This window comes from Hoplias malabaricus, chromosome 2 (genome assembly GCF_029633855.1).
Source record: "Hoplias malabaricus isolate fHopMal1 chromosome 2, fHopMal1.hap1, whole genome shotgun sequence".
NCBI classification, from domain to species: Eukaryota; Metazoa; Chordata; class Actinopteri; order Characiformes; family Erythrinidae; genus Hoplias; species Hoplias malabaricus.
In genome coordinates, this window is record NC_089801.1 from 32,293,189 (window position 1) to 32,312,332 (window position 19,144).

Here is a 19,144-nt window from a genome sequence, read left to right on the forward strand (position 1 = left end):
AAAATTAAAGCTATAAAAATATATAAACCTTTATAATTGTAGTATGTTTCTAAAGAGGTACTAGATGTTTACTAGATGTTGGAAATCTCTGTGAAGATTTGATTGCACATAAAGATGACTGAGTATGTCAGGTACTGTGATTATTAGGATTTCTAATGGCTAATACATGCTTGTGCTGTGCTAGGTACATCATTGTTGCTTTAAGACTTAACTAACTATCAAATGAAATGCTGTCTTCTACACTCTACCTATTCCAGCTGTTGGGGTCCAGTGTCCTCCTGTTCAGCTTCCTTGGAGGAGGAACATTGCGTGATCTAGAAAGGAGCTGTAGAGTAAACATAAGGAGCTCAGGGAGATCAGACACAATCCCACACTGATATGCTAAAGACAAGCTTAATTAATGAACTCCTGATCAGATATGATTTGATTGGGGTGCATGCAGGGGGTGCCTCCGATGGTGTTGCACTTTTCCGGTTCAATTAAATTCCGAGTTGACAAAAAGCGGATTAGAAAAGGGTACACTTGGGGTTCCAATTTTCATGGTGTTAATGCACCAACATGGTAGTACCAGCTGAGAAATGGTACCAGGAGGAAGTGTATAAAAAGTCTCATATCTAAACAGTAGTGTCAAAAAAATTACAGCAGCTCAGCTATCAGGGACATAATGTAAATATACATTATAATAATTAATTCGGTAGTATTTAATTAATTAAATTCACAGCAAATTCAACCAGTGAATTCTGTCGGAGACTAAAACCTTTTACACCAAAGCAATACTCTTCACTCTATAGAGACTGTAGCTATAGCTCCATCCACAACACCTACTTCCTGTTTAACTGACTCCAACCCTCAAACGCACCCTCATTTACTATAGCTCCACCCACAACAGCAGCAACCTACTGATTCATTGACTCCACCTCTTATATACAATATACACAAGAAACACACTAATTTATTATACTGATATTTTTGTTATATTCTCCCACAACACTAGTCTACCGATTCAGTCTCCAGCTACTATATATACACCACCAAAGACACACTATCTACTTGATCCTTGCTATCTCAGTTTCTTATTATTTCTCATGCATTTTAATTTGAACTTAGATGTTGAAATCCTGTATGATTTGTTTTAATTAATCAACCGTTTTAATTAACCGTTAAAAATAGACATGAATTATCAGAATTCATAGCAACAAAGTTGAATATATAACATCACCATTTAATATAAAAAGTGTGCTGCACTTTACTGTAAAATTGCAGCAAACAACTGCACTGGACCAGGGGCCTGGAGCAAACAGATGTTTCTTACATAGGACCTTTCAGCAGCTACGGGCAAACATTTTACTTTCTAGATCATGTAGTGAACTTCTCGCCTTGCTGTAACTCAGTTAAAGCAAACACAAAGCAACAGTGCTAGTATCATAATCTGCTGCGCTCCATCAGCCCACACAGAGTTGACACAGACACTTGGTAAATTTGAACAGGCTACGCAAATTATTTGAAGTATCCACTGGTGTTATTCACTGTTTTTCTTGTGAAGATTAGACAGATATTTTGTTATTTTTGTTTTAGAACATTGTTAGAAAGTGAATACATGTTAAAAATGGTACACATGGATGTTGCAAAGATGCCCTGTATGGTCTAACATTTATGAGTACCTGCATATTCAACATATTATTTAAATTAATGTTATCATCAGTGAATATGCCTCCCTCAATGAAGATCTGATAGCATTCAGTCATGAAAACCTTAATGAAGTCAAGTACTGATGTTTGACGATTAGTTCTGTATTACAAATGCCATTCTAACTCGAAGGTTGCTTCATCACTCCAGAGAGATCCTCTGCTCCACAGTCCAAAGCCTGAGAGCTGTATAAATTTAGACAACACTCAAAGCTGGGTATGGTGACCTTATGCTCATGTGCAGTTGCTCCAGAACAGCGCATGTAAAGAATGCCTGCAAACTATACATATAACCTATTACACCTCATACAACACACTAACTAACAAGGCAAACTGCAGCAAGTTAGCTGCAGCTCAAGGTATAGAGTTCAGCATAACTTTATACATAAGGCTACAGGGCTAAAGAAGTATGAGCCAGCTGTCAGAAACTCACGCAGAGTCTTAGCATCCTCAGCCCATTACTTCCAATCCCAGCGGAAATGGACGATTACCCTCCCAAGGATTTCTGTACATCATTTTGCCACGTCAGCTAATCCCTTAAAACTTCAAACTCCGCCACCTCCATGTTCCCGGCCAAAATAATACCGTCGTGATTCCTCTTATGCAACCTTTTCAACAAAGGCCACATCTGGCATGCACCCAGAATCTCCTCTCAAATCTCCTTTAAGCCTATGTGTGGTGAAACTACCTTAAGAGGGAGCCTTGTACTTTTATTCTGATATTACAGAGCAAGAGTATCTCCCTCATAAATCCTGTAACTCAATAGCAAGGGTGGGCTGTTATGGATAAAATATGAAGAGTGGGGTGAGAGGCGAAATGGTGTAATAATGAATCCAGGTCTTCTGATATGGATTTTATTCTACCATGAATACTGAGATACCACAAACAGACCCACCCCCAAAAAATGATCTTAACCCAGAATAATCATTTTAGAAATGAATAAGTGACAGAACCAACCTATGTTTATCACTGCACCCTTGCTGCTTGCTACTTGTTAGAATTGGAGTGACTGCAAAAAGGCCACCTTTGCTGTGCTCTGCTGGACAAACCAGACAGAACTTTAACTATGAAGATGACAAAGGACATACAGTTTGTAACACAGGGTGTAAAATCTATTCAAAGGCAGAATAAAATGAGCAAACAATACCAAGTGAACAGCAACCGATGTAATACTTTTTCAGACCAGCTAAATAATTGCAAAATAGAGCTGAGGAGGGATCGGTGGGTGGAGGACATAAAGAGTAGGAGAGAATGACTAAGACCTGGTTCCATTAAAGGGAATGAAGAAGCTACTGGAGTGTGTGTTGTTATTTACAGAAGAAAGGGGATCATTTTTCCTTGCAAACTGTGACTGTGCAATGCTGTTTGGACATGTACCTTGATTAATATTGTACCTTTTGGTGTGTATTAACTTTAAAAAGCCCATATAAATTTATATTCCATTGACTGGTTGACACACTTCATGGTCAAATGTCTCTAAACAAGTGTTTGCCCAGTGTTCAAGGTCATCAATAGAAAGAATGTTTAGAACATTAGTGAGGTGAGGCAATGATGCAAGACAAATAAATCTGAACAACAAATGGCATTCCATTGATACTGGACAGACCTCTAACACTCCTGTAGCCCAGAGTTTGCACTATGTATGGGTCCTAAGACTCATGTTGGGATGTTCTTGAGTATCCTATGCTATTGGTCACTGCATTTGCTGTGAAGTATCTACAGTGTCAGTAAAAATGTAGATATTCTTAGTATCTACAAATCTTTGGATAGAATATCAACTGTTATTATAGTGCAAAAAATAAATATGATTAAAAATAGGGCTCCAACTCTTGCTGCCACCCCTTACACTCAGAAGTAAAGAGAACTAAACAAATCTGAGCCTTGTTTCCTCAACACTATTGATGCGCAAGTAACACTGAATAAATAGTCTATCAAAGTACAGGCACTTATTGATCCAGCTCCAGTCAAACTGAATCCCATTAGGTTTGAGTGAGGGAAGAATGTGGCGCTTCGATGTGTTTTGTGGTTTAAACACCTTTAAAACAAGGAGGAAAATCATATCACTGGGTTTCTGAAATCCCTGTGGAGCTAAATCCTACAGTAGCCCTGTGTCTCTGTAGATTTTTTTCCCTAGCTCTAGGCATACAGAACCTACTGGTGGCTTGGGAGTTGCATCAGGCAGCCCAAATACATTGTTGTTTTCCATGTTTTTATATTTAGTCACCCACAGTCTCCTGACAACAATAGGTCAGTTATTTGTGTACTACACTAAAGCCATGAGTAGAAAAGATTTAGTTAAAAGGCCACGTTCTATTGGTCTATTAATTGTTATTCAAAGCAGGATATTTCCTGACAAAAAAATTGACATCCAACCAGTAAATTATACAATTGCAATGCAGTCTTTCTCCATCTGTCAGTAGAAACGCAGGATATTTGGCTACAGAATATTTTGTGAAGAAATAAATCAGATAAAATAGAAAAGTGGCTTAAAAATTTTGACTGAAACAAATACCAAACACGGTGGCATGGTGAGCTCCAGGTTCTTGGGGTACAGAATTCAAAACTCTCCTTGCATCACACAGTGCAAGGAATTTGATATATTCTCCCCTTGTCAGTGTGGGTTTCCTCTGAGGGCTTTGGTTCCTTTCCACCGTCCAAAATCATATTGGTTGAGGAACTGGCTGTGTAAACCTGTGTAGAGTTTTGAGTGTTTGGGTGACTGGTGTCATGTCCAGGGTGTGTTCTTGCCTAAGTAGACACTGCAACCCTGATCAGGATGAACCAGTTACAGAAGACATATGAAGGAATTAATGAAATCAAAAAGTGGACTTCAGTAGATATTCATGCATCACTACTATGAATATGTTAACAACATATCTGTTGTAAAAATGCACATCTCAATAACAATAAAAATGTGATTTACCGTGCAGCCCCAGTCAAAAATAAGTGTGTCAGACACATACTTGATTCTGGCCACACTGGACGACTCGCATCCAAATTTGTTTTGCGATCAGTTGTAGTAAACCAGGCAATGAATCAGAAATTTACACTGGCAGTGTGTATTCAAGTTCTTCAACAATTTCTCCACTCAAGCGCTGTTCAGAGCCAAATGTTTGGATGGAAGTTGCTGTAAAATCCATCTGTTTTGTTGCCCAGATTTGGGTGTTGGTTTGTTTTGAAGCGGTTCTTCCGTGTCCCAGGTGGGCCTCAGAGCTTGTTAAGTGCCTCATAAATGTGTGTAATGGACTTATTGTATTTCGCATGTGATATAACACACACAGCAAATTAGAATCTCATTTGGCTGTCTGTTCTACTGCTAATAGGTGAGTTGCGATTCACAGTGGGTAGGTGTTGTGTAAGTGTGCATGTGTGTGTGTGTGTGTGTGTATCTGTGGAGTCCAGGTAGGCTGTGATTAAAGCGGTCACACATGTCACTGACCATTAGACTGGAACAGAATGGCAGCATGCTAAGCTGTCCCAATATGACATAGACATACGGACATTCCATGCGAAGAGTAACGTGTCCTCATTAATTATTAAAAGGGCCAATATTGTTGAAATAAACATAGTTAGTTAGTTCTGAAAACAACTGCTCTAATTTTTAAAACAGATGTAAAGTACGACAAACACAAGCTGATCATATTCACAATCACACTTGACTACACATACTCAGTCTGAATCTCACACACACACACACACACACACAAAACAAAAGACCTCATGCATCACAGACCCTCATTAAAGGAGCTAAGGGGCGGCCACATGAGGGACTAATCTGATCTGAAATTTGATTTACCTGGGATATACAACCTGTAATGGCCATGTAAGAGCAATTCATAATGATTACTGTAATGAAAGTCAGCGTGCAGTGGCAGTTACACAGAGAAAAGAAAAGTTTTGCTTGCAGCCACACACTGCTCACACTCTTCATTTCCACTATGGCTATGAATTTTTGTGGAGAGATTCGGCCTGAGCGCAAAGCAATGATCCCACTGTTCTCTCGGTAGGAGGCTTACGCCGAGGCCAAAGGTCAACATCTGTCAGCAGCCAGATCGCTCTGTGCCAGGCCAGTGGCACAGAGGATTAGAGACAAGCCCCATCTCTGCTGCTTTAAGCTACTTGTACTTCCCCACACACGCACTCTGGGATGGTGTGTGGATGTGTTTCTGTGTGAGAGAGAGGGAAAGAAGGAGAGGGAGCAGGAGAGAGAGAGAGAGAGAGAGAGAGAGAGGGAGAGACTTCCTCTCTCTCAAACAGTTCTACATCCTCCTCTTCTGACAGAGAATGGACAAAGGATGGACAGAACCCCCTGTGGCTTTAGTCAGATTTGAAGTCAGAGTGGAACTTAAAGGAACACTAGGTAAAATTTTGTAGTTTTGCTCTTGTGCTCCTTCTACAGTTTTAGAGTGTTTTCCTACCCCCTTTCAATCGTTACATAGTGCAGTGCCTGCAGTGCTGAGCCCAGAGCAGCAACAGCAGGGTCTTTATTGTCCTATTACAGGACAGTGAAGCATCACGATGATTTTAAAGCTGTAATTTTAAGGTACTTACTCAGTGTTCCTTTAATGTTTCTCCTGTCTCAAAGATGGCAGATGTATGTGCTCTCAGGAGAAATATCCCACAAAAACATATAACTATCCTACACTAAAGACCTAATAGTTTTATTAGGCTTGAAGTACAAGTCTTCCACTGCACAAATCGTTAAATAGCACTGTATTCATTAGGGGGTACTGTGTTAACCTAACGTAATGGTGTTCAATGCCAAGTGTCAGCTGGAGGGGGTTTTATATTTATATGATTAAAACACCAGAAGTTAGCATCCAGCACTATTAATGCTTCTGAGGCCAAATGCCATCAAAATCTCACAGCAATGTTCCACCATCTAGAGTAAAGTTACAACTATGGCAAAAGGAGGGGAGACTCCATGTAATATTGTAATTATATACATATATAAATACCCTTGAACTTACAGACATAGAGTTTATGTAACTACAACTGCACAATAACTGTATTACAAGAACTCAACAGTACAGCACATGCAATCACTTCATGCATGTAAGTGGTCAGGGCTTAACAAATGAGAACAGAAATGTTGTCTCATTACAGAACATTCCCTTCAATAGGTTCTCTAGATTGAATGAGTGTAGGTAGAAAATAAACAGCCCAGACTTTGGGATTAGTCTGAATGTGGAGTATAAAGCCAAACACATGCACAGACCGGTGGAACCTAGTGCTTCTCCTATACTTCACTGTGTGGATGTAAACAGCGCCTGCGTCCAAACACATAGGTGCTTCCTTCTCTGTCCAAAGCTCCGCGGAGCCACCGGGAGCGTGATTCATCGGGGCTAATTAAAACCAGGACACTAGCTGATGATTTGGCTGGTATGATGAGGTGATTTATATGAAGGGTAAATGATGAGGCAGGGATTTGGAGGAGGCAGAGTAATGATCTCAGAGACTACAAGACAGAAAGAGAGGCTGCAAATGTGTTGGTGTGCTGTCTGGCAGCAAGCCAGTGCAGCAACAGTTGTCTCAGCAGAGTGAAAGAACGTAGCAAGGAGCAGAGCAGAAGCAGCAACAGATTATAGATTACAGACAGGAAGGATGGAGAGAAAAGCGAAAGAGAAGGAGAGCCTGATGCATGGACAGTAAAGACTGAAGAGAAAGAGAGAGAGAGAGAGAGAGAGAGAGAGAGAGAGAGCGAGAGAGAGAGGAGAATAGTCACTAACTAAACTGGCAAGAATAAGAGATGGAGAGAGGCTGAATGAGACTTCCACATGAAACAATGGGAGGGGGTGAAACAACACAACCATCAATAAAGCCCCCTACAGAACACAGGGGTCAGTTTAAACACTGTACTCACTGGAGTCGTCTGAGTCATAGCCCTCTATGTCTGGCTCTTCCTCTTTCTTGCTGAGCAGTGTGAGAGCTGAAGTGGCTCCTGAGACTCTGTCAGGCTCGTCCTGGTCCCGTGCCGGGTCTGAGTGGACGGCTGTAGAGAGGAGGCCCTCAGTGCTCCGTCCTGCTGAAGTTGCTACGGAGGTGGAGGAAGAGGTGGAGCGCAGGGATCCGGCCCGGCTCAGTCCCAGAGGCGGCGGCGCTGTGGGAGGAAGACCCCGCGGGTAGCGGGGGAAATAGTCAGAGATCTGCTTGATGGGCTGGATGGGGCCCGGGCACACGTCAATGGCCATGTGCTCCTGGATGCTGATGGTGGGCTTCTCGCCTTTGCGCTGTGTCATGCATGCAGCCCTATGGGCAAACGCCGCCGTCCGACCCCCTGCCTGTCCGGCGAGGAGGTGCGGGGAGTGGGTGGCGCACTGGAAAATTTAATAACCCAAAAAAAAAAACCCTCCCAAAAAAAAAAAAAAAAAAAAAATTAAATATTTATTTTGTTGGCAAAAAAAAAGAAAAAAGAAAAAAGGTGAAAGTTTCCAAAAATGTGTTGTTCTGTGTCCTTATCCCTGAAGAAGCAATCAAAACTCCTGAGGTGGCTCCCTGCACTCCTATACATGTGAGAGAATGTGTGTGTGTGTATGTGTGAGTGTGCGAGAGAGAGAAAGAAGTGAGCTGTGGTGGCTACATGGAGAGATGCAGCCGAGCGGTTTTGCGTGCTGCAACCATGCCTTCTGCCTCTGAGTGCTACAACATACTGAGCCCTCCTTCCAGCAGCCAGAGAGAGAGAGAGAGAGAGAGAGAGAGAGAGAGGGAGAGAGAGGGAGGGAGGGAGGGGACAGGATTAGAGAGAGAGAAAAAGAGAGAGAGGAAGGACGGACGGATTGGCTGATGTCACTGCTTAGCAACCAGGAGGTAAACAGGAACCGCCAGTGCGGCTACTTAATTATGCTATTAGTCTCTTCCATCTGTCAGAGAGAGAGAGAGAGAGAGGTGGAGGTGGAGCTAGGGTGGGGGGTAGCACCTGAGCCTTCTCTTCATTCCTCTAGCCTGATGTATGCGTCGTCTCTCCTAACAGTCAGGACATGGTCAGATGCTGAGTGCTCGCATAATCTAACGCAACAAGTGCTCCTTTCCTGCAGGCTCTGACCAGCTGCTTCCAGCTTACTGCCTGTTACACTGCTCATTACACAAGCAAATAAACACAGAAAGACACAAGCAAACAAAATGAAACCCTGTAATTAACCAAATTAAACATCAGTGCAAACGTCTGGAAATAAATATGAAATATGTTTTTAATAGAGAGTTAGATCTTAGAAGATATTCAATTAAACAAATAAAAAAAGATATTTTGCACTAGAAACTGGGATGGAGTGATCCTAAACTCGCTAGATGCCGTTTACATGCAATGTCCAATGCCTATGTTTTATTAGTGATAGGTACACACACACACACACACACACACACACACACAAAGCTACAATGTCTTCTGACCAGTCCATCGATTTTTACTAACAGAAGGAGATCATGAGAAAGCGATACAGACCATTGTTTACATTAGCACGCTGATGAATGGCAGAATAAACCCATTTGTTCCATTTTCTACAATAACAGATTTATTATGAACAGAGATCATGCCGCGCTTTCCAGGGGACCGAGCCAAAAAAAAACAAAAAAACACCATCACCAGCGCTGACGTAAGCCCACGGCACATGCAGGAGAAATGAATGAGCACTATTATTATGACAATGTGGTAATAATGATCTTAAATGGATGCTCATGCAGCGACCTGAATCTGAGGAGTGCCTCGTTACAAATCACAAACCTTTCTCTCTCATTATGGGGCGAGAGATAGAGGTGCAAACAAATACATTAATCAAAAGCGGTTCTGAATAGCAAGGAGGTAATTTGGGGCTATTAATTTACCCCAGTCATTAAGGAGCTGCTGCCAGTGCCATTGCTATAATTCTTTGGTGGAAAAAAAAGGGGAAAAAAAAACTGAACAACACTGTGGCGAGAAAATCTCATTAATTCCTGCTCTATCTTTGTAATCCTTCCGGAGGATTCTGTCCTTTTGCATTTTTTATTTAGGGTTCCTCAGTTGTTCCATGTGGGGAGGAATGGCAGAACTGCTTTATCTTCTGTCCTTTGTTACGTTGAGCCAAATAAAAAAAAACTCAACACTGTCAAAAGCATTTACTGTGCAGATAATGTCAAATATTTGGCAAAAGCACTTCGAAAACATCATTGTGGCATAGATACCTGGACCAACTGGTAGTCAACAAGATATTTTTGCTACTAAAGCTCTAATGCCAGGTGTCCTTGCTCCACCTTCAGCTGCTCCCGTAAGGGGTCACTATAGCAGATCACCCACCAATCTGTCTGAGGATCTGCACAGTGCTACTGGGGCAGGTTTTACATTGGATTCCCTTCCAGACACAACCCTGCCATTTTCCCCAGGCTTAGGACTAGCACCGGAGCACACAAGAGCTACCCCTGTGGCCGTGTAGTGGTCAAAAGGAGAATACAATACACTCCACAAAGACAGTGACCAAAGGCAAGGCTTGAACCCAGGCCCCCATGGCTCAAGAGCTGTGTGGCAGTGACACCAGAGCTTTAGTGCTTGGCACTAGCTTAATTCATAGAACCCAGTATCTCTGTTTAACCTCAGCTGTGTTTTTACAAGGTTCTTCCTCCTCTTCCTTAAACTTATAGGATGTTTTCTAATTCCACATTCGAAGTCAGGTTCTCAAAACGGAACGGGGTCCAGATTCATTGGCATACACCCCGAGCCAATGTGGCGGAAGAGCCTACACATATAAAATTGAATTGTAAGACGATAAAGCCTCTGCCATGAAAGTGTGTGAAGAAACATCTGGAACAAGCAGGTGTTCTGCAACCATTCCAGTGCCTGAATAGGAGCAAACAGAGAGTGGGATTTGTGTTTAAGGAATGCAGATGATAATGGGACAGATGTGGAACGTAAACTCTGCCTGTTGTCATTAATCACAGACCAGACTCATGTCGGCAGAGAGCTTTTGATTTACAAGGTACAGTTTTATGTCCTCTTAAATCTCGAGGAATACATAACTCATGAAGTCAGACTGGTAAATGTGGAATATGTAATCCAGAAGCAGCACAAGAACTGGCTGAAAAATGGCCCTTGGCCACCACACAGGGATGGATGTGGTGCTCGATAGTGTTCGATAGCTGAGGATAACGGAACACTCCCTTTTGCTTCTTTTGGCTTCTGTATCTCTGTCTCACTTCATCCTTCCCCTGCCTTTCTTCTTTTCGCTGAACAGGCTGCATGCAAAACTATGAGGACACCTTGCATATAAATGAGAAATTTCTTGCTCTTACTTTTCACTTGATCTTGGACACTTTACGGTGCTTCCATTACTGGCACAGCTCAGGTTATCTCCACAGAAAAGCTTTTCCAATAAAAATGGGGCACTCTGGAGCACACATATAAGACTAAGGTCACCATGCTCAATGCCATGTGTCAGTTAGAGGAGTATGAATGCCCCAGTAGAAGGCAAACTATGTTCTCCGACGTAATGGAACTCCAGTGAATAACAGTGGGACCAGCTGGAGTGGTTTACTAACATAATCTCATATCAAATCAAAACTCTCACACTTCCACCATGAAGTGCAAAGCCATGCCAGTTAAATACGTGCAAATCTACAAAACAAACTCTCTTTGTGAGAGGCAGAGTAAACACATACAGAAAGAGTTTTCATCAACTCAGTCCATGTTTTTCATAATATCACTCTGTAATAACTCTTTGAGGGCATCATGGGTAATACTGTGGGTAATACCCATGGAGACAAGAAGGAGAGAAGGAGGAGATGAAATAGCTGGCTGTGCGCTGGCAGCTGAGGCCGTGTAAATGTCACTCCTCCCAGGCTTAGGACCCTCGGCCCGGAGAATGGTCCGCAAACGCCAAAGTTCAGGGTTGCTGACATTTCTCTGTGGAGCGCAACCGCCTGCTTTCTGTTTCTTTGGCTTCTCTGAAAAGAGTGATCACAGAGTCCAGCCGAGTGGCCGCAGGGGTAGACAGCACTGTGGTTTTACACTCTTGAATGTTAGTGGCACAATATTTACGCTAGGGAGGAGTAAATTTAGAAAAGTACAAGGGATAAGGGATAAACAATCTAATGAGCAGAGAATAGTCTGTCTCTGTTTAAGGCACTGATACTAGGAATGGGCAGTATCCACATTTTTCATACTGTCTCAAAATATTAGCGCAATATACAGAGTTATCATGGAGAGGGGGTGGGTGTGGGGGGTGCATTGAGAGACTTATATCTGTGAGTACTGTGAGCCTTATATCTGTGAGCACCTGACAGTGCATATTGACATGTGTTGACGATTAAAAGAAAAAAAAAGAGCAAATTCTGAGACTGAATATAAGTGGAATAAGACTCTACACTGTTTAGAAGCATAGCTGGCCACTTTTTTAATAGGGTTTTTTCGTTATACCGCCTAACACTAACAGATACCCTAAATTTTTACCTACTACCATCCTACAACAAGAGCAAAGTGAGGCTTGCCTAGTTTTGCCAGAGTTCCATTAGCCATATAGCCATTGTTTATATAGCAGGTGTTTCTGGCATTTCAAAAACAGGAAAGCCCAAAATATACACACTTGTCATTGGAAGGTCGGGAGAAGATTTGGTGCTTCATATCAATGTCTTTGTTTACATGTGGCTATTATTATGTGATTGTGTTGTACTGGAAATATTGAGGGCAGGACTAATAAATACAGAAATGAAAAAAGGTAAAGTTTTGTTCATAACATATAACACAGGCATCAGTGTTTTTCTTGTTCATTTTATTTAAAAATAAATATTAGACCACCAAAGAACAAAGAAGACCAAGAGCATTTTGTTGGTTTTAAGAATTACAATTACTTATTTATTCAATGTTAGAGTAATACATGAAGGTTAACATGTCTGTGCGCAGCTATATGGAGATTTATAGACACACTAATGCCACAAAATGTCTCCCCACAACTTCCCTTTACAATTTTTCAGGCAAAGACACATGCAAAATAAGACAAATTCAGCAGTGCTTCTCTCTCTGTGAGATACAATGTGTGTGTAAATGTTGTTGAGTTCCAAGTCATCCTGCTGAGCTTGTGAACAGCAGAGTAACCCAACTAACACAGAGCCAAACACAGCCCCAGAAACACACACAAACGCAGCATGTTCCTATTTTATTTCCTATAATTTTATGTATATAAAACTTTGTAATGACTCTGTCCAGCTCTATTGGGTGATAAGGCTCTGAGCTCTTTCTTGAGTTTCCGAACCTCGACATGCCCATGGACGAAGCCACGGTTTGTGCTGAAGAACCTACTGTTCTTTGGTTCCAGCTGGGAATTATTATTTTTTGGTTGACAAGCCAGTTTATGGAAACGCACAGAACTGTTCCAAATTTTGCTCACGAACTGGAACTCTTCTGTTTCCTCGCTAGTGGAAAAGTGCTATGTGAAACATGGCTGAACTAACAACAGATGATGTGGTAGCACCACCTTGTGAAATATGGCTAACCTAACAGCAGAATATGAAATAACATTCCTACCTTCGCATGCACATTTCAGCATTAGTAGTCAGTCAGTAAGCGAAAATATCTGACTCACTGAAACTGAGTGCAACAACATGATCTCACTTCTAATACTCACAATTTCTCTATTAATATAGCTGGATGACTTGGGCACTGTTTCACTTGTTTATGCAATTCCTACAGCAAAATCACAAATCTCCTGAATATGTATTTTTTTTTCCAATACTTAATAAAGCAAAATAAACATCTGTTCCCATTCCAATGAAACACCCGAGTTTAAGTGAGGGAACTGCTGTAAAACTTCCTGCCATTGATGCTTCAAAATTTTAGTGGACATCTGTGATAACGACCCACATCAAAACATTTATCAGATAACTGAATATCAGAAATGTGTTTAAAAATAATTTTCTGTTGTGAAATATATTGACATTTAAATATAATCCAGCCCTACTCATGACATGATAAGTTATTTTAATAGATGGGTTAGTTGCCTGGTTAACTTTCTTGTCATCAGAAATATCTAAAATCGAAAATGGCTACATTTGCCATTGGGTATACGTGGTTGTAAGAAGCAAACTATTCAACCAACTTCTAAGACTGAACTTTGGAAGCACTTTGAAACATTCATAACATGTTTCTTTTAAAGACTGGAAGCTGTAAAAAGGCAAATGTTGAAGAGTACTGTTGTATTAGTTATTGAGATTTCAGTATAATTTTAATATTTTAATATAATCTTGATAAACATGTGGTTTCTGCTTTTTCCATGTTGCTATAAATGTATACCTGGTACTTATCTGGACTGGAAATGAAAGAGTGAATTTGCACTGTATTGTATACTGTTATCGACCTGTTTTTAATACTCATCTCTACGTCTGAATCATTCAGAGGTAAATATAACATGATAAAAAAAAATCTACTACTGTAGCATACCACATAACAGTGTGAAGAAACCAGCAGGACTTTCTTCGTCCTGCTCCCAAATTTCCCAGTATGTGAACCTTAATTTGCGATCATCAGGTACACCCACACACACTATAAAAGCACATAAATAGGACGAATTACGTGAGCCGGCACTCCTTACAGAGAGACACCTTTAGTTTGGCATCACACCACTTGTAAAAGATTACAAGGGGGAGAAAGTGCAGGGGCGGAGAGAGAGATAGAATGCTAGTGCCAATCCACAATAACTGTTATCCAAGACAAGTGGTGTACACCACACCATGCATATACTTCAGCCTTATGGTGTTTGGTGGTGTTATATTAGTCAAAAAATAATGGATTATGCTTGGGGCACTACTGGGAGCATTACATGCATGGAGATTACGATGATTCCTGAACCAACAATCTATGCCATATAACCAAAAGCTTTTAACAATGCGTTGAAACATCCAGGGTGTCAGGTCATGGTTTGGAGAAGTACATATTTATTGTTGGCCTCTTGTCATGCAGTGTGCTTCAGTAGTGTTAAGTCTCCGTCTATGTCCAAATAGCAGGGAACTGCAGATTTACAGCTCTAGGTTTTGGATCACTTGGATGTTAGTTTTACCCAAGGGTCTTGGACTGAACTTGTGATGGTTCACTGAGCGTTGATAGGGCAGGCAATGAATTGCTCCCAAGATTAAGGGCTCAGACATAGCAACACACAAAGAAAAGCTAGCAGAGAATGCAGCCGACTGATGACCAACTTCCAGCATTTAATTATCTGGAAGTTCACGCTCAAACACATCACAGAGACAGCAGACATTGGCAGACACACACTTGTATGCACATACTGCAATGACATGAAAGGAAAACACTCAAAAAACAGGAGCTGTAGTGTTCCGCAAAACATTAAATCTAAATACATTCTTAAAATGATATTATATTGTAAGCTTAAATGGGACATATTTTACCCAGTTTACCCACAAGCTAACAATTCTCTGGGGCCTTGATGAAATATTAGGGAAATGCGCTGGTCAAAATGTCACAAGGATCAAACACCACAGCAGTGTTATCCACTTGTCTAAACAGCCCTGTTCAGAATGGCAGGTTTCAGCATATTTGAGCCATTTTTGCTTTGTTCTCTTTCTTTTCTATTCTCATTTTCTCCATATTAAATCAGTACTCTTATTTCTCCATGCTGGCTGTGTTTGTTTTCCTCCAGCCTCATATTTGTTTTCTCACATTAACCTGGTTCAAATGCTGTGATTGGAGAGGCTCAGGTGAGGAGGCGGGACACTTCTAAAGTCTTGACAGTGTTTAATCAGAACGGCTCAAAATGAATGTGCACATGGACTGAACAAGTGTTTTTTTTTTTTTTCATAATATGTCTCCCATATACTGTCCTTGTTAACATACTGTGTAAAAAGTAAAGTAGTGCTAGCAGGTCTTATTGGTTAATTTCTTTTCTTAGGATCTGTTTTTATTGGTATTTTGCTTGTTTTGTTCCAGAACAAAGTCAAAAATGATTGAAATGTATTGCCATTGTTTACACTGACACATTATACATCAAACGAAAAGGTCTTTAGAGCTTTTGTGCATCTATATTTATCCATAAAAATATTAATATATTTCTCAGTGGCAATAAATCATTCAAATACTGCACTTTTAGCAATACTCAAAATGCCAGTGGACAGTGATAAAACGATGCTACTCAGACTTTTGTACGAAAATAAATCTATTCTTTGTTTGTATCCTCCTGAGAAAGTTGTGTGCTTTCATTGCTTTATATTTTTTCTCCCGGTGTGTGCTGATTCTCAGCCCTTTCTCGTGTGTGAATACCAATGCTGATACAGCAGACTCAATCGGTTGCTCAAAAACGCTGACACTAGCCAACTAGAGCCAACAAAACTACAGGCAGAATTTGGCCGTCGATGCTCACTAATGGTCCAGGGTCCTAACACTCACTCTGGTTGAAAATAAAGACATCAAAGAAGCATTTTGTCATTTGCTCCAATAAGTCTTGAAAATGAAAATAATGCTAAAATTATACCTAGTGCCAGGATGTATCAGAGGTACAATAACAACATTTAACCATGACTGGCCCCATGCAGAGGACCCAATCTATGGATCATATATTTGTTCATTCAGGGACTAAACATAATTTGTTTCTTCATTTCATGTAACTTGTAATTCATAGAAACAGTGTACAAATATAATACGCACTTTTAGAAATACTGTTATCTTTTAGTGCTTAAAATGAGTGATTGTGCCTTAAAATAAACTGATTTTCTGCCTTGGCCCAACAAGGATCCATATGACAAGAGCAGAAACGAGAAAACAATCAAGCTATAATTCCCAATTAAATTACACATTACGCTTCACTGAATCCTCCTCTAACAAACAGCTTGCATTGTTGTTAAGCTAAGTATTAATTAAGTGCACGTATACAGAGTAGAGTCCTTCAGCTGAATAGTCTTCTTCGTATGTTCCAATTTAAACGTCAATTCACTTCAGTTTCATCTGCTTTTCATCTCCCAATGACTTCTCTTTCCCTTACAGTACACACTGAGCCAACACAGAACAATGGAGGTCTCTGCAGGCAGCATAGAATAGCTGTTTGTCCCCAACACCTGTGGTACTGTTGATTCAAACTAATTACAGCTGCTGGTGGGGGCAAATTACATCCACAAATAAATTCTAAGTGAATAGGATTAGAGCAACGCTCTTGCGGCAATGCAAAAGATCTCATTTGGGTCATCTTCCATCTGTTGAATATCTATAAAAGCCTCAGGCTCACTGGAAGACCTCGGAAGAACCTCGGCACACAAGCTATGAATCAATACTATTGACATTTCACATTAGTAACAGGTCATAGATGTGTTGTTCAGACCAAGGGGAATTGAGCAGACCTTCAGTCACTGATGGGAGGTTCTTCCGGTTCAGAAACTGCTGCCTGCATGAAAAACCGGTTGTGTTACAAGATTCACTTAATATCTCAGTACAGTCTCTTCTTATTGTTCAACAAACTGAGGAGCAAATCAGTTAGCTGGAACATGGCTATATATTTAGTCTTACCACAGGCTGGAACCACCTAGTACATTAAAAATATAAAAGACTTGACCTAGATTTCACTGTACAAAGGAATACATGTATCTCCAACATAGTAACTTTACAGAAGGAAAATAAAATCTTAACTTTCAGTGGAAATCAATGTAAAAAGATTTTATACCAAGCAATTCTGGAGCATTTATCTTGGTTTTCACATAGTTTGAAGGACAGCTGCTGTAATGATGCAGTAAACTAAAAATCAACAAAAATGGAGATACATGTTTTTCCTTGGACAGCAATGATATACAATTTTAGGAAATAACCAATCAAAGTTAAACCTACACTTAATTTTTTGGGTCCTTGAAGGTTCCTATATTTGCACATTGCATTTGCAAAAACACATAGTTTTACTCTGATGCAAAGCATGGAATAACGTTCTTTTGAAGCATGTTGTTAAATATGAGTGAGTGAGTGAGTCTGTGAATGAATGAGTTAAATGCAAGTTCCATGAACTGATTCATAATTAAAAGTAGTTGTCTAAAGAATTACTCACTGAAAGCTTTTTGGGGAACCAAAAGTGGTTGTCCTAAAGGGTTGAAGAATTCTTTGTAGCAACATAAGTAAGCAGAGAGCCAGAAGGCTAGTGGGTCACAAAAGAAATGTCAGAATTAAATCTGCTCAGGCCATACCTGAATAATTATGTAGAACCTGTTTAAAAATGAAGCCTATTATTAATATTAATACAGTAGGTAATTTATTAGTTTGTTGCACTACTTTACCTTGACTGCACCACCTTTATGTCCCTGTGTAAAACAATCCCAGAGTTAAGTCTGCAGTCTATATTAGGTTTTCTTTAGATGGAATTGAGGCCATAACTGTTACAGAATACCATGTCACTGCATTAGGTGTATATTTCAGTTTCTTTAAAGCAATTTTGCGGTCTGTGCCCTGTGGAAGCACAGGGATAGCAGGTCATTTCTGTGCTATAGCTTTCTATATAAGTATGCATTTCATATAAATAAAAAAAAATCCTTCAATATCATTTTATAATACCGCAGAAGCTGAAAATATTGTAAAATAAATAAATAAATGGTACTGAGCGAAAAGGCTTCATGCCAGGACCAGCCGTGTATAGCGATAGGTGAATCAATTTTCTTACATTATGAATCATTATCCCTGAGTACCATTATACCTCAGCTCTCCCTGACTACACTGTATAAGCCTGGAACTTTCATATGAAGGCAATGTACAAATACATTGATGAATATATGAGGGGAGAGAAATCAACAAACCAACAGAAAAACTGTTCTAGTTACATGTCCTAAGGCGGTTCATTGGGAGCATGGTGGGTGCTTGTTAGGGTTTGAAAATGTTGCACAACCAATCAATCATGCCACAATCCTTCAGTAACACTTTCTTTTACAGTACATATGATATTAATCCAGAACAGTGGTTCTGGACTTCAGCTCTAGAGACCCCATACTTTCAACTCTTGAATAGGTTGGTAATATTGTTGAAGAATATCATCAAAATATTAATTTATTTCAGTAATTCGATTCAAAAAGTGAAACTCATATTATATAGATCCATAACAGAGTGATCTATTTCAAGCGTTTATTTCTTTTAATGTTGGTGAGTATGGCTTACAGCCAATGAAAACCCAAAAGTAATTATCTCAGAAAATTTGCATATTATATAAGACCAATTTAAAAAATAATCAAGAATTCCCATGTTTCTGCTTGTACTTCACGTTAATTACACAGAACGTATAAAATAACTTACTTACCTACAACTTAAGTGACTGTAAAAGGAAGTGCCCTTAAGTTAAGACAAGAACACAAACTTAAAAGACAAAACTAGCTACTGACACTTACTGAGAGCTATTATAACTACTGCTAACACGTCATACTCTGATTAAATGCCATCAGAAGTCCAATTGTGAAAATTCATTACCACCAAAGCTTAAATAGAACGTACTTGACTGCTTGTCCTCTAACGCTCTGTGTTCATTATGCCTGGACATTAT

The 19,144-nt window shown here is 40.1% G+C and overlaps 1 protein-coding gene across 4 annotated transcripts in view; it reads right to left on the reverse strand.

Annotated features, from left to right (window-relative positions):
• doc2b (double C2-like domains, beta) overlaps window positions 1–19,144 on the reverse strand; it is a 184,177-nt gene that overhangs the window by 80,830 nt on the left and 84,203 nt on the right. For 2 of the 4 annotated variants that reach the window (XM_066660134.1, XM_066660135.1), the window contains one exon: window positions 7,549–7,785. The exons of 1 other annotated variant lie outside the window; for it this stretch is intronic. In XM_066660134.1, coding sequence (XP_066516231.1) covers window positions 7,549–7,785 — 237 coding nt within the window. Of the gene's footprint in view, window positions 1–7,548; window positions 8,268–19,144 lie in introns of those variants that run through there. One more of the 4 variants, XM_066660137.1, reaches the window with a different exon arrangement.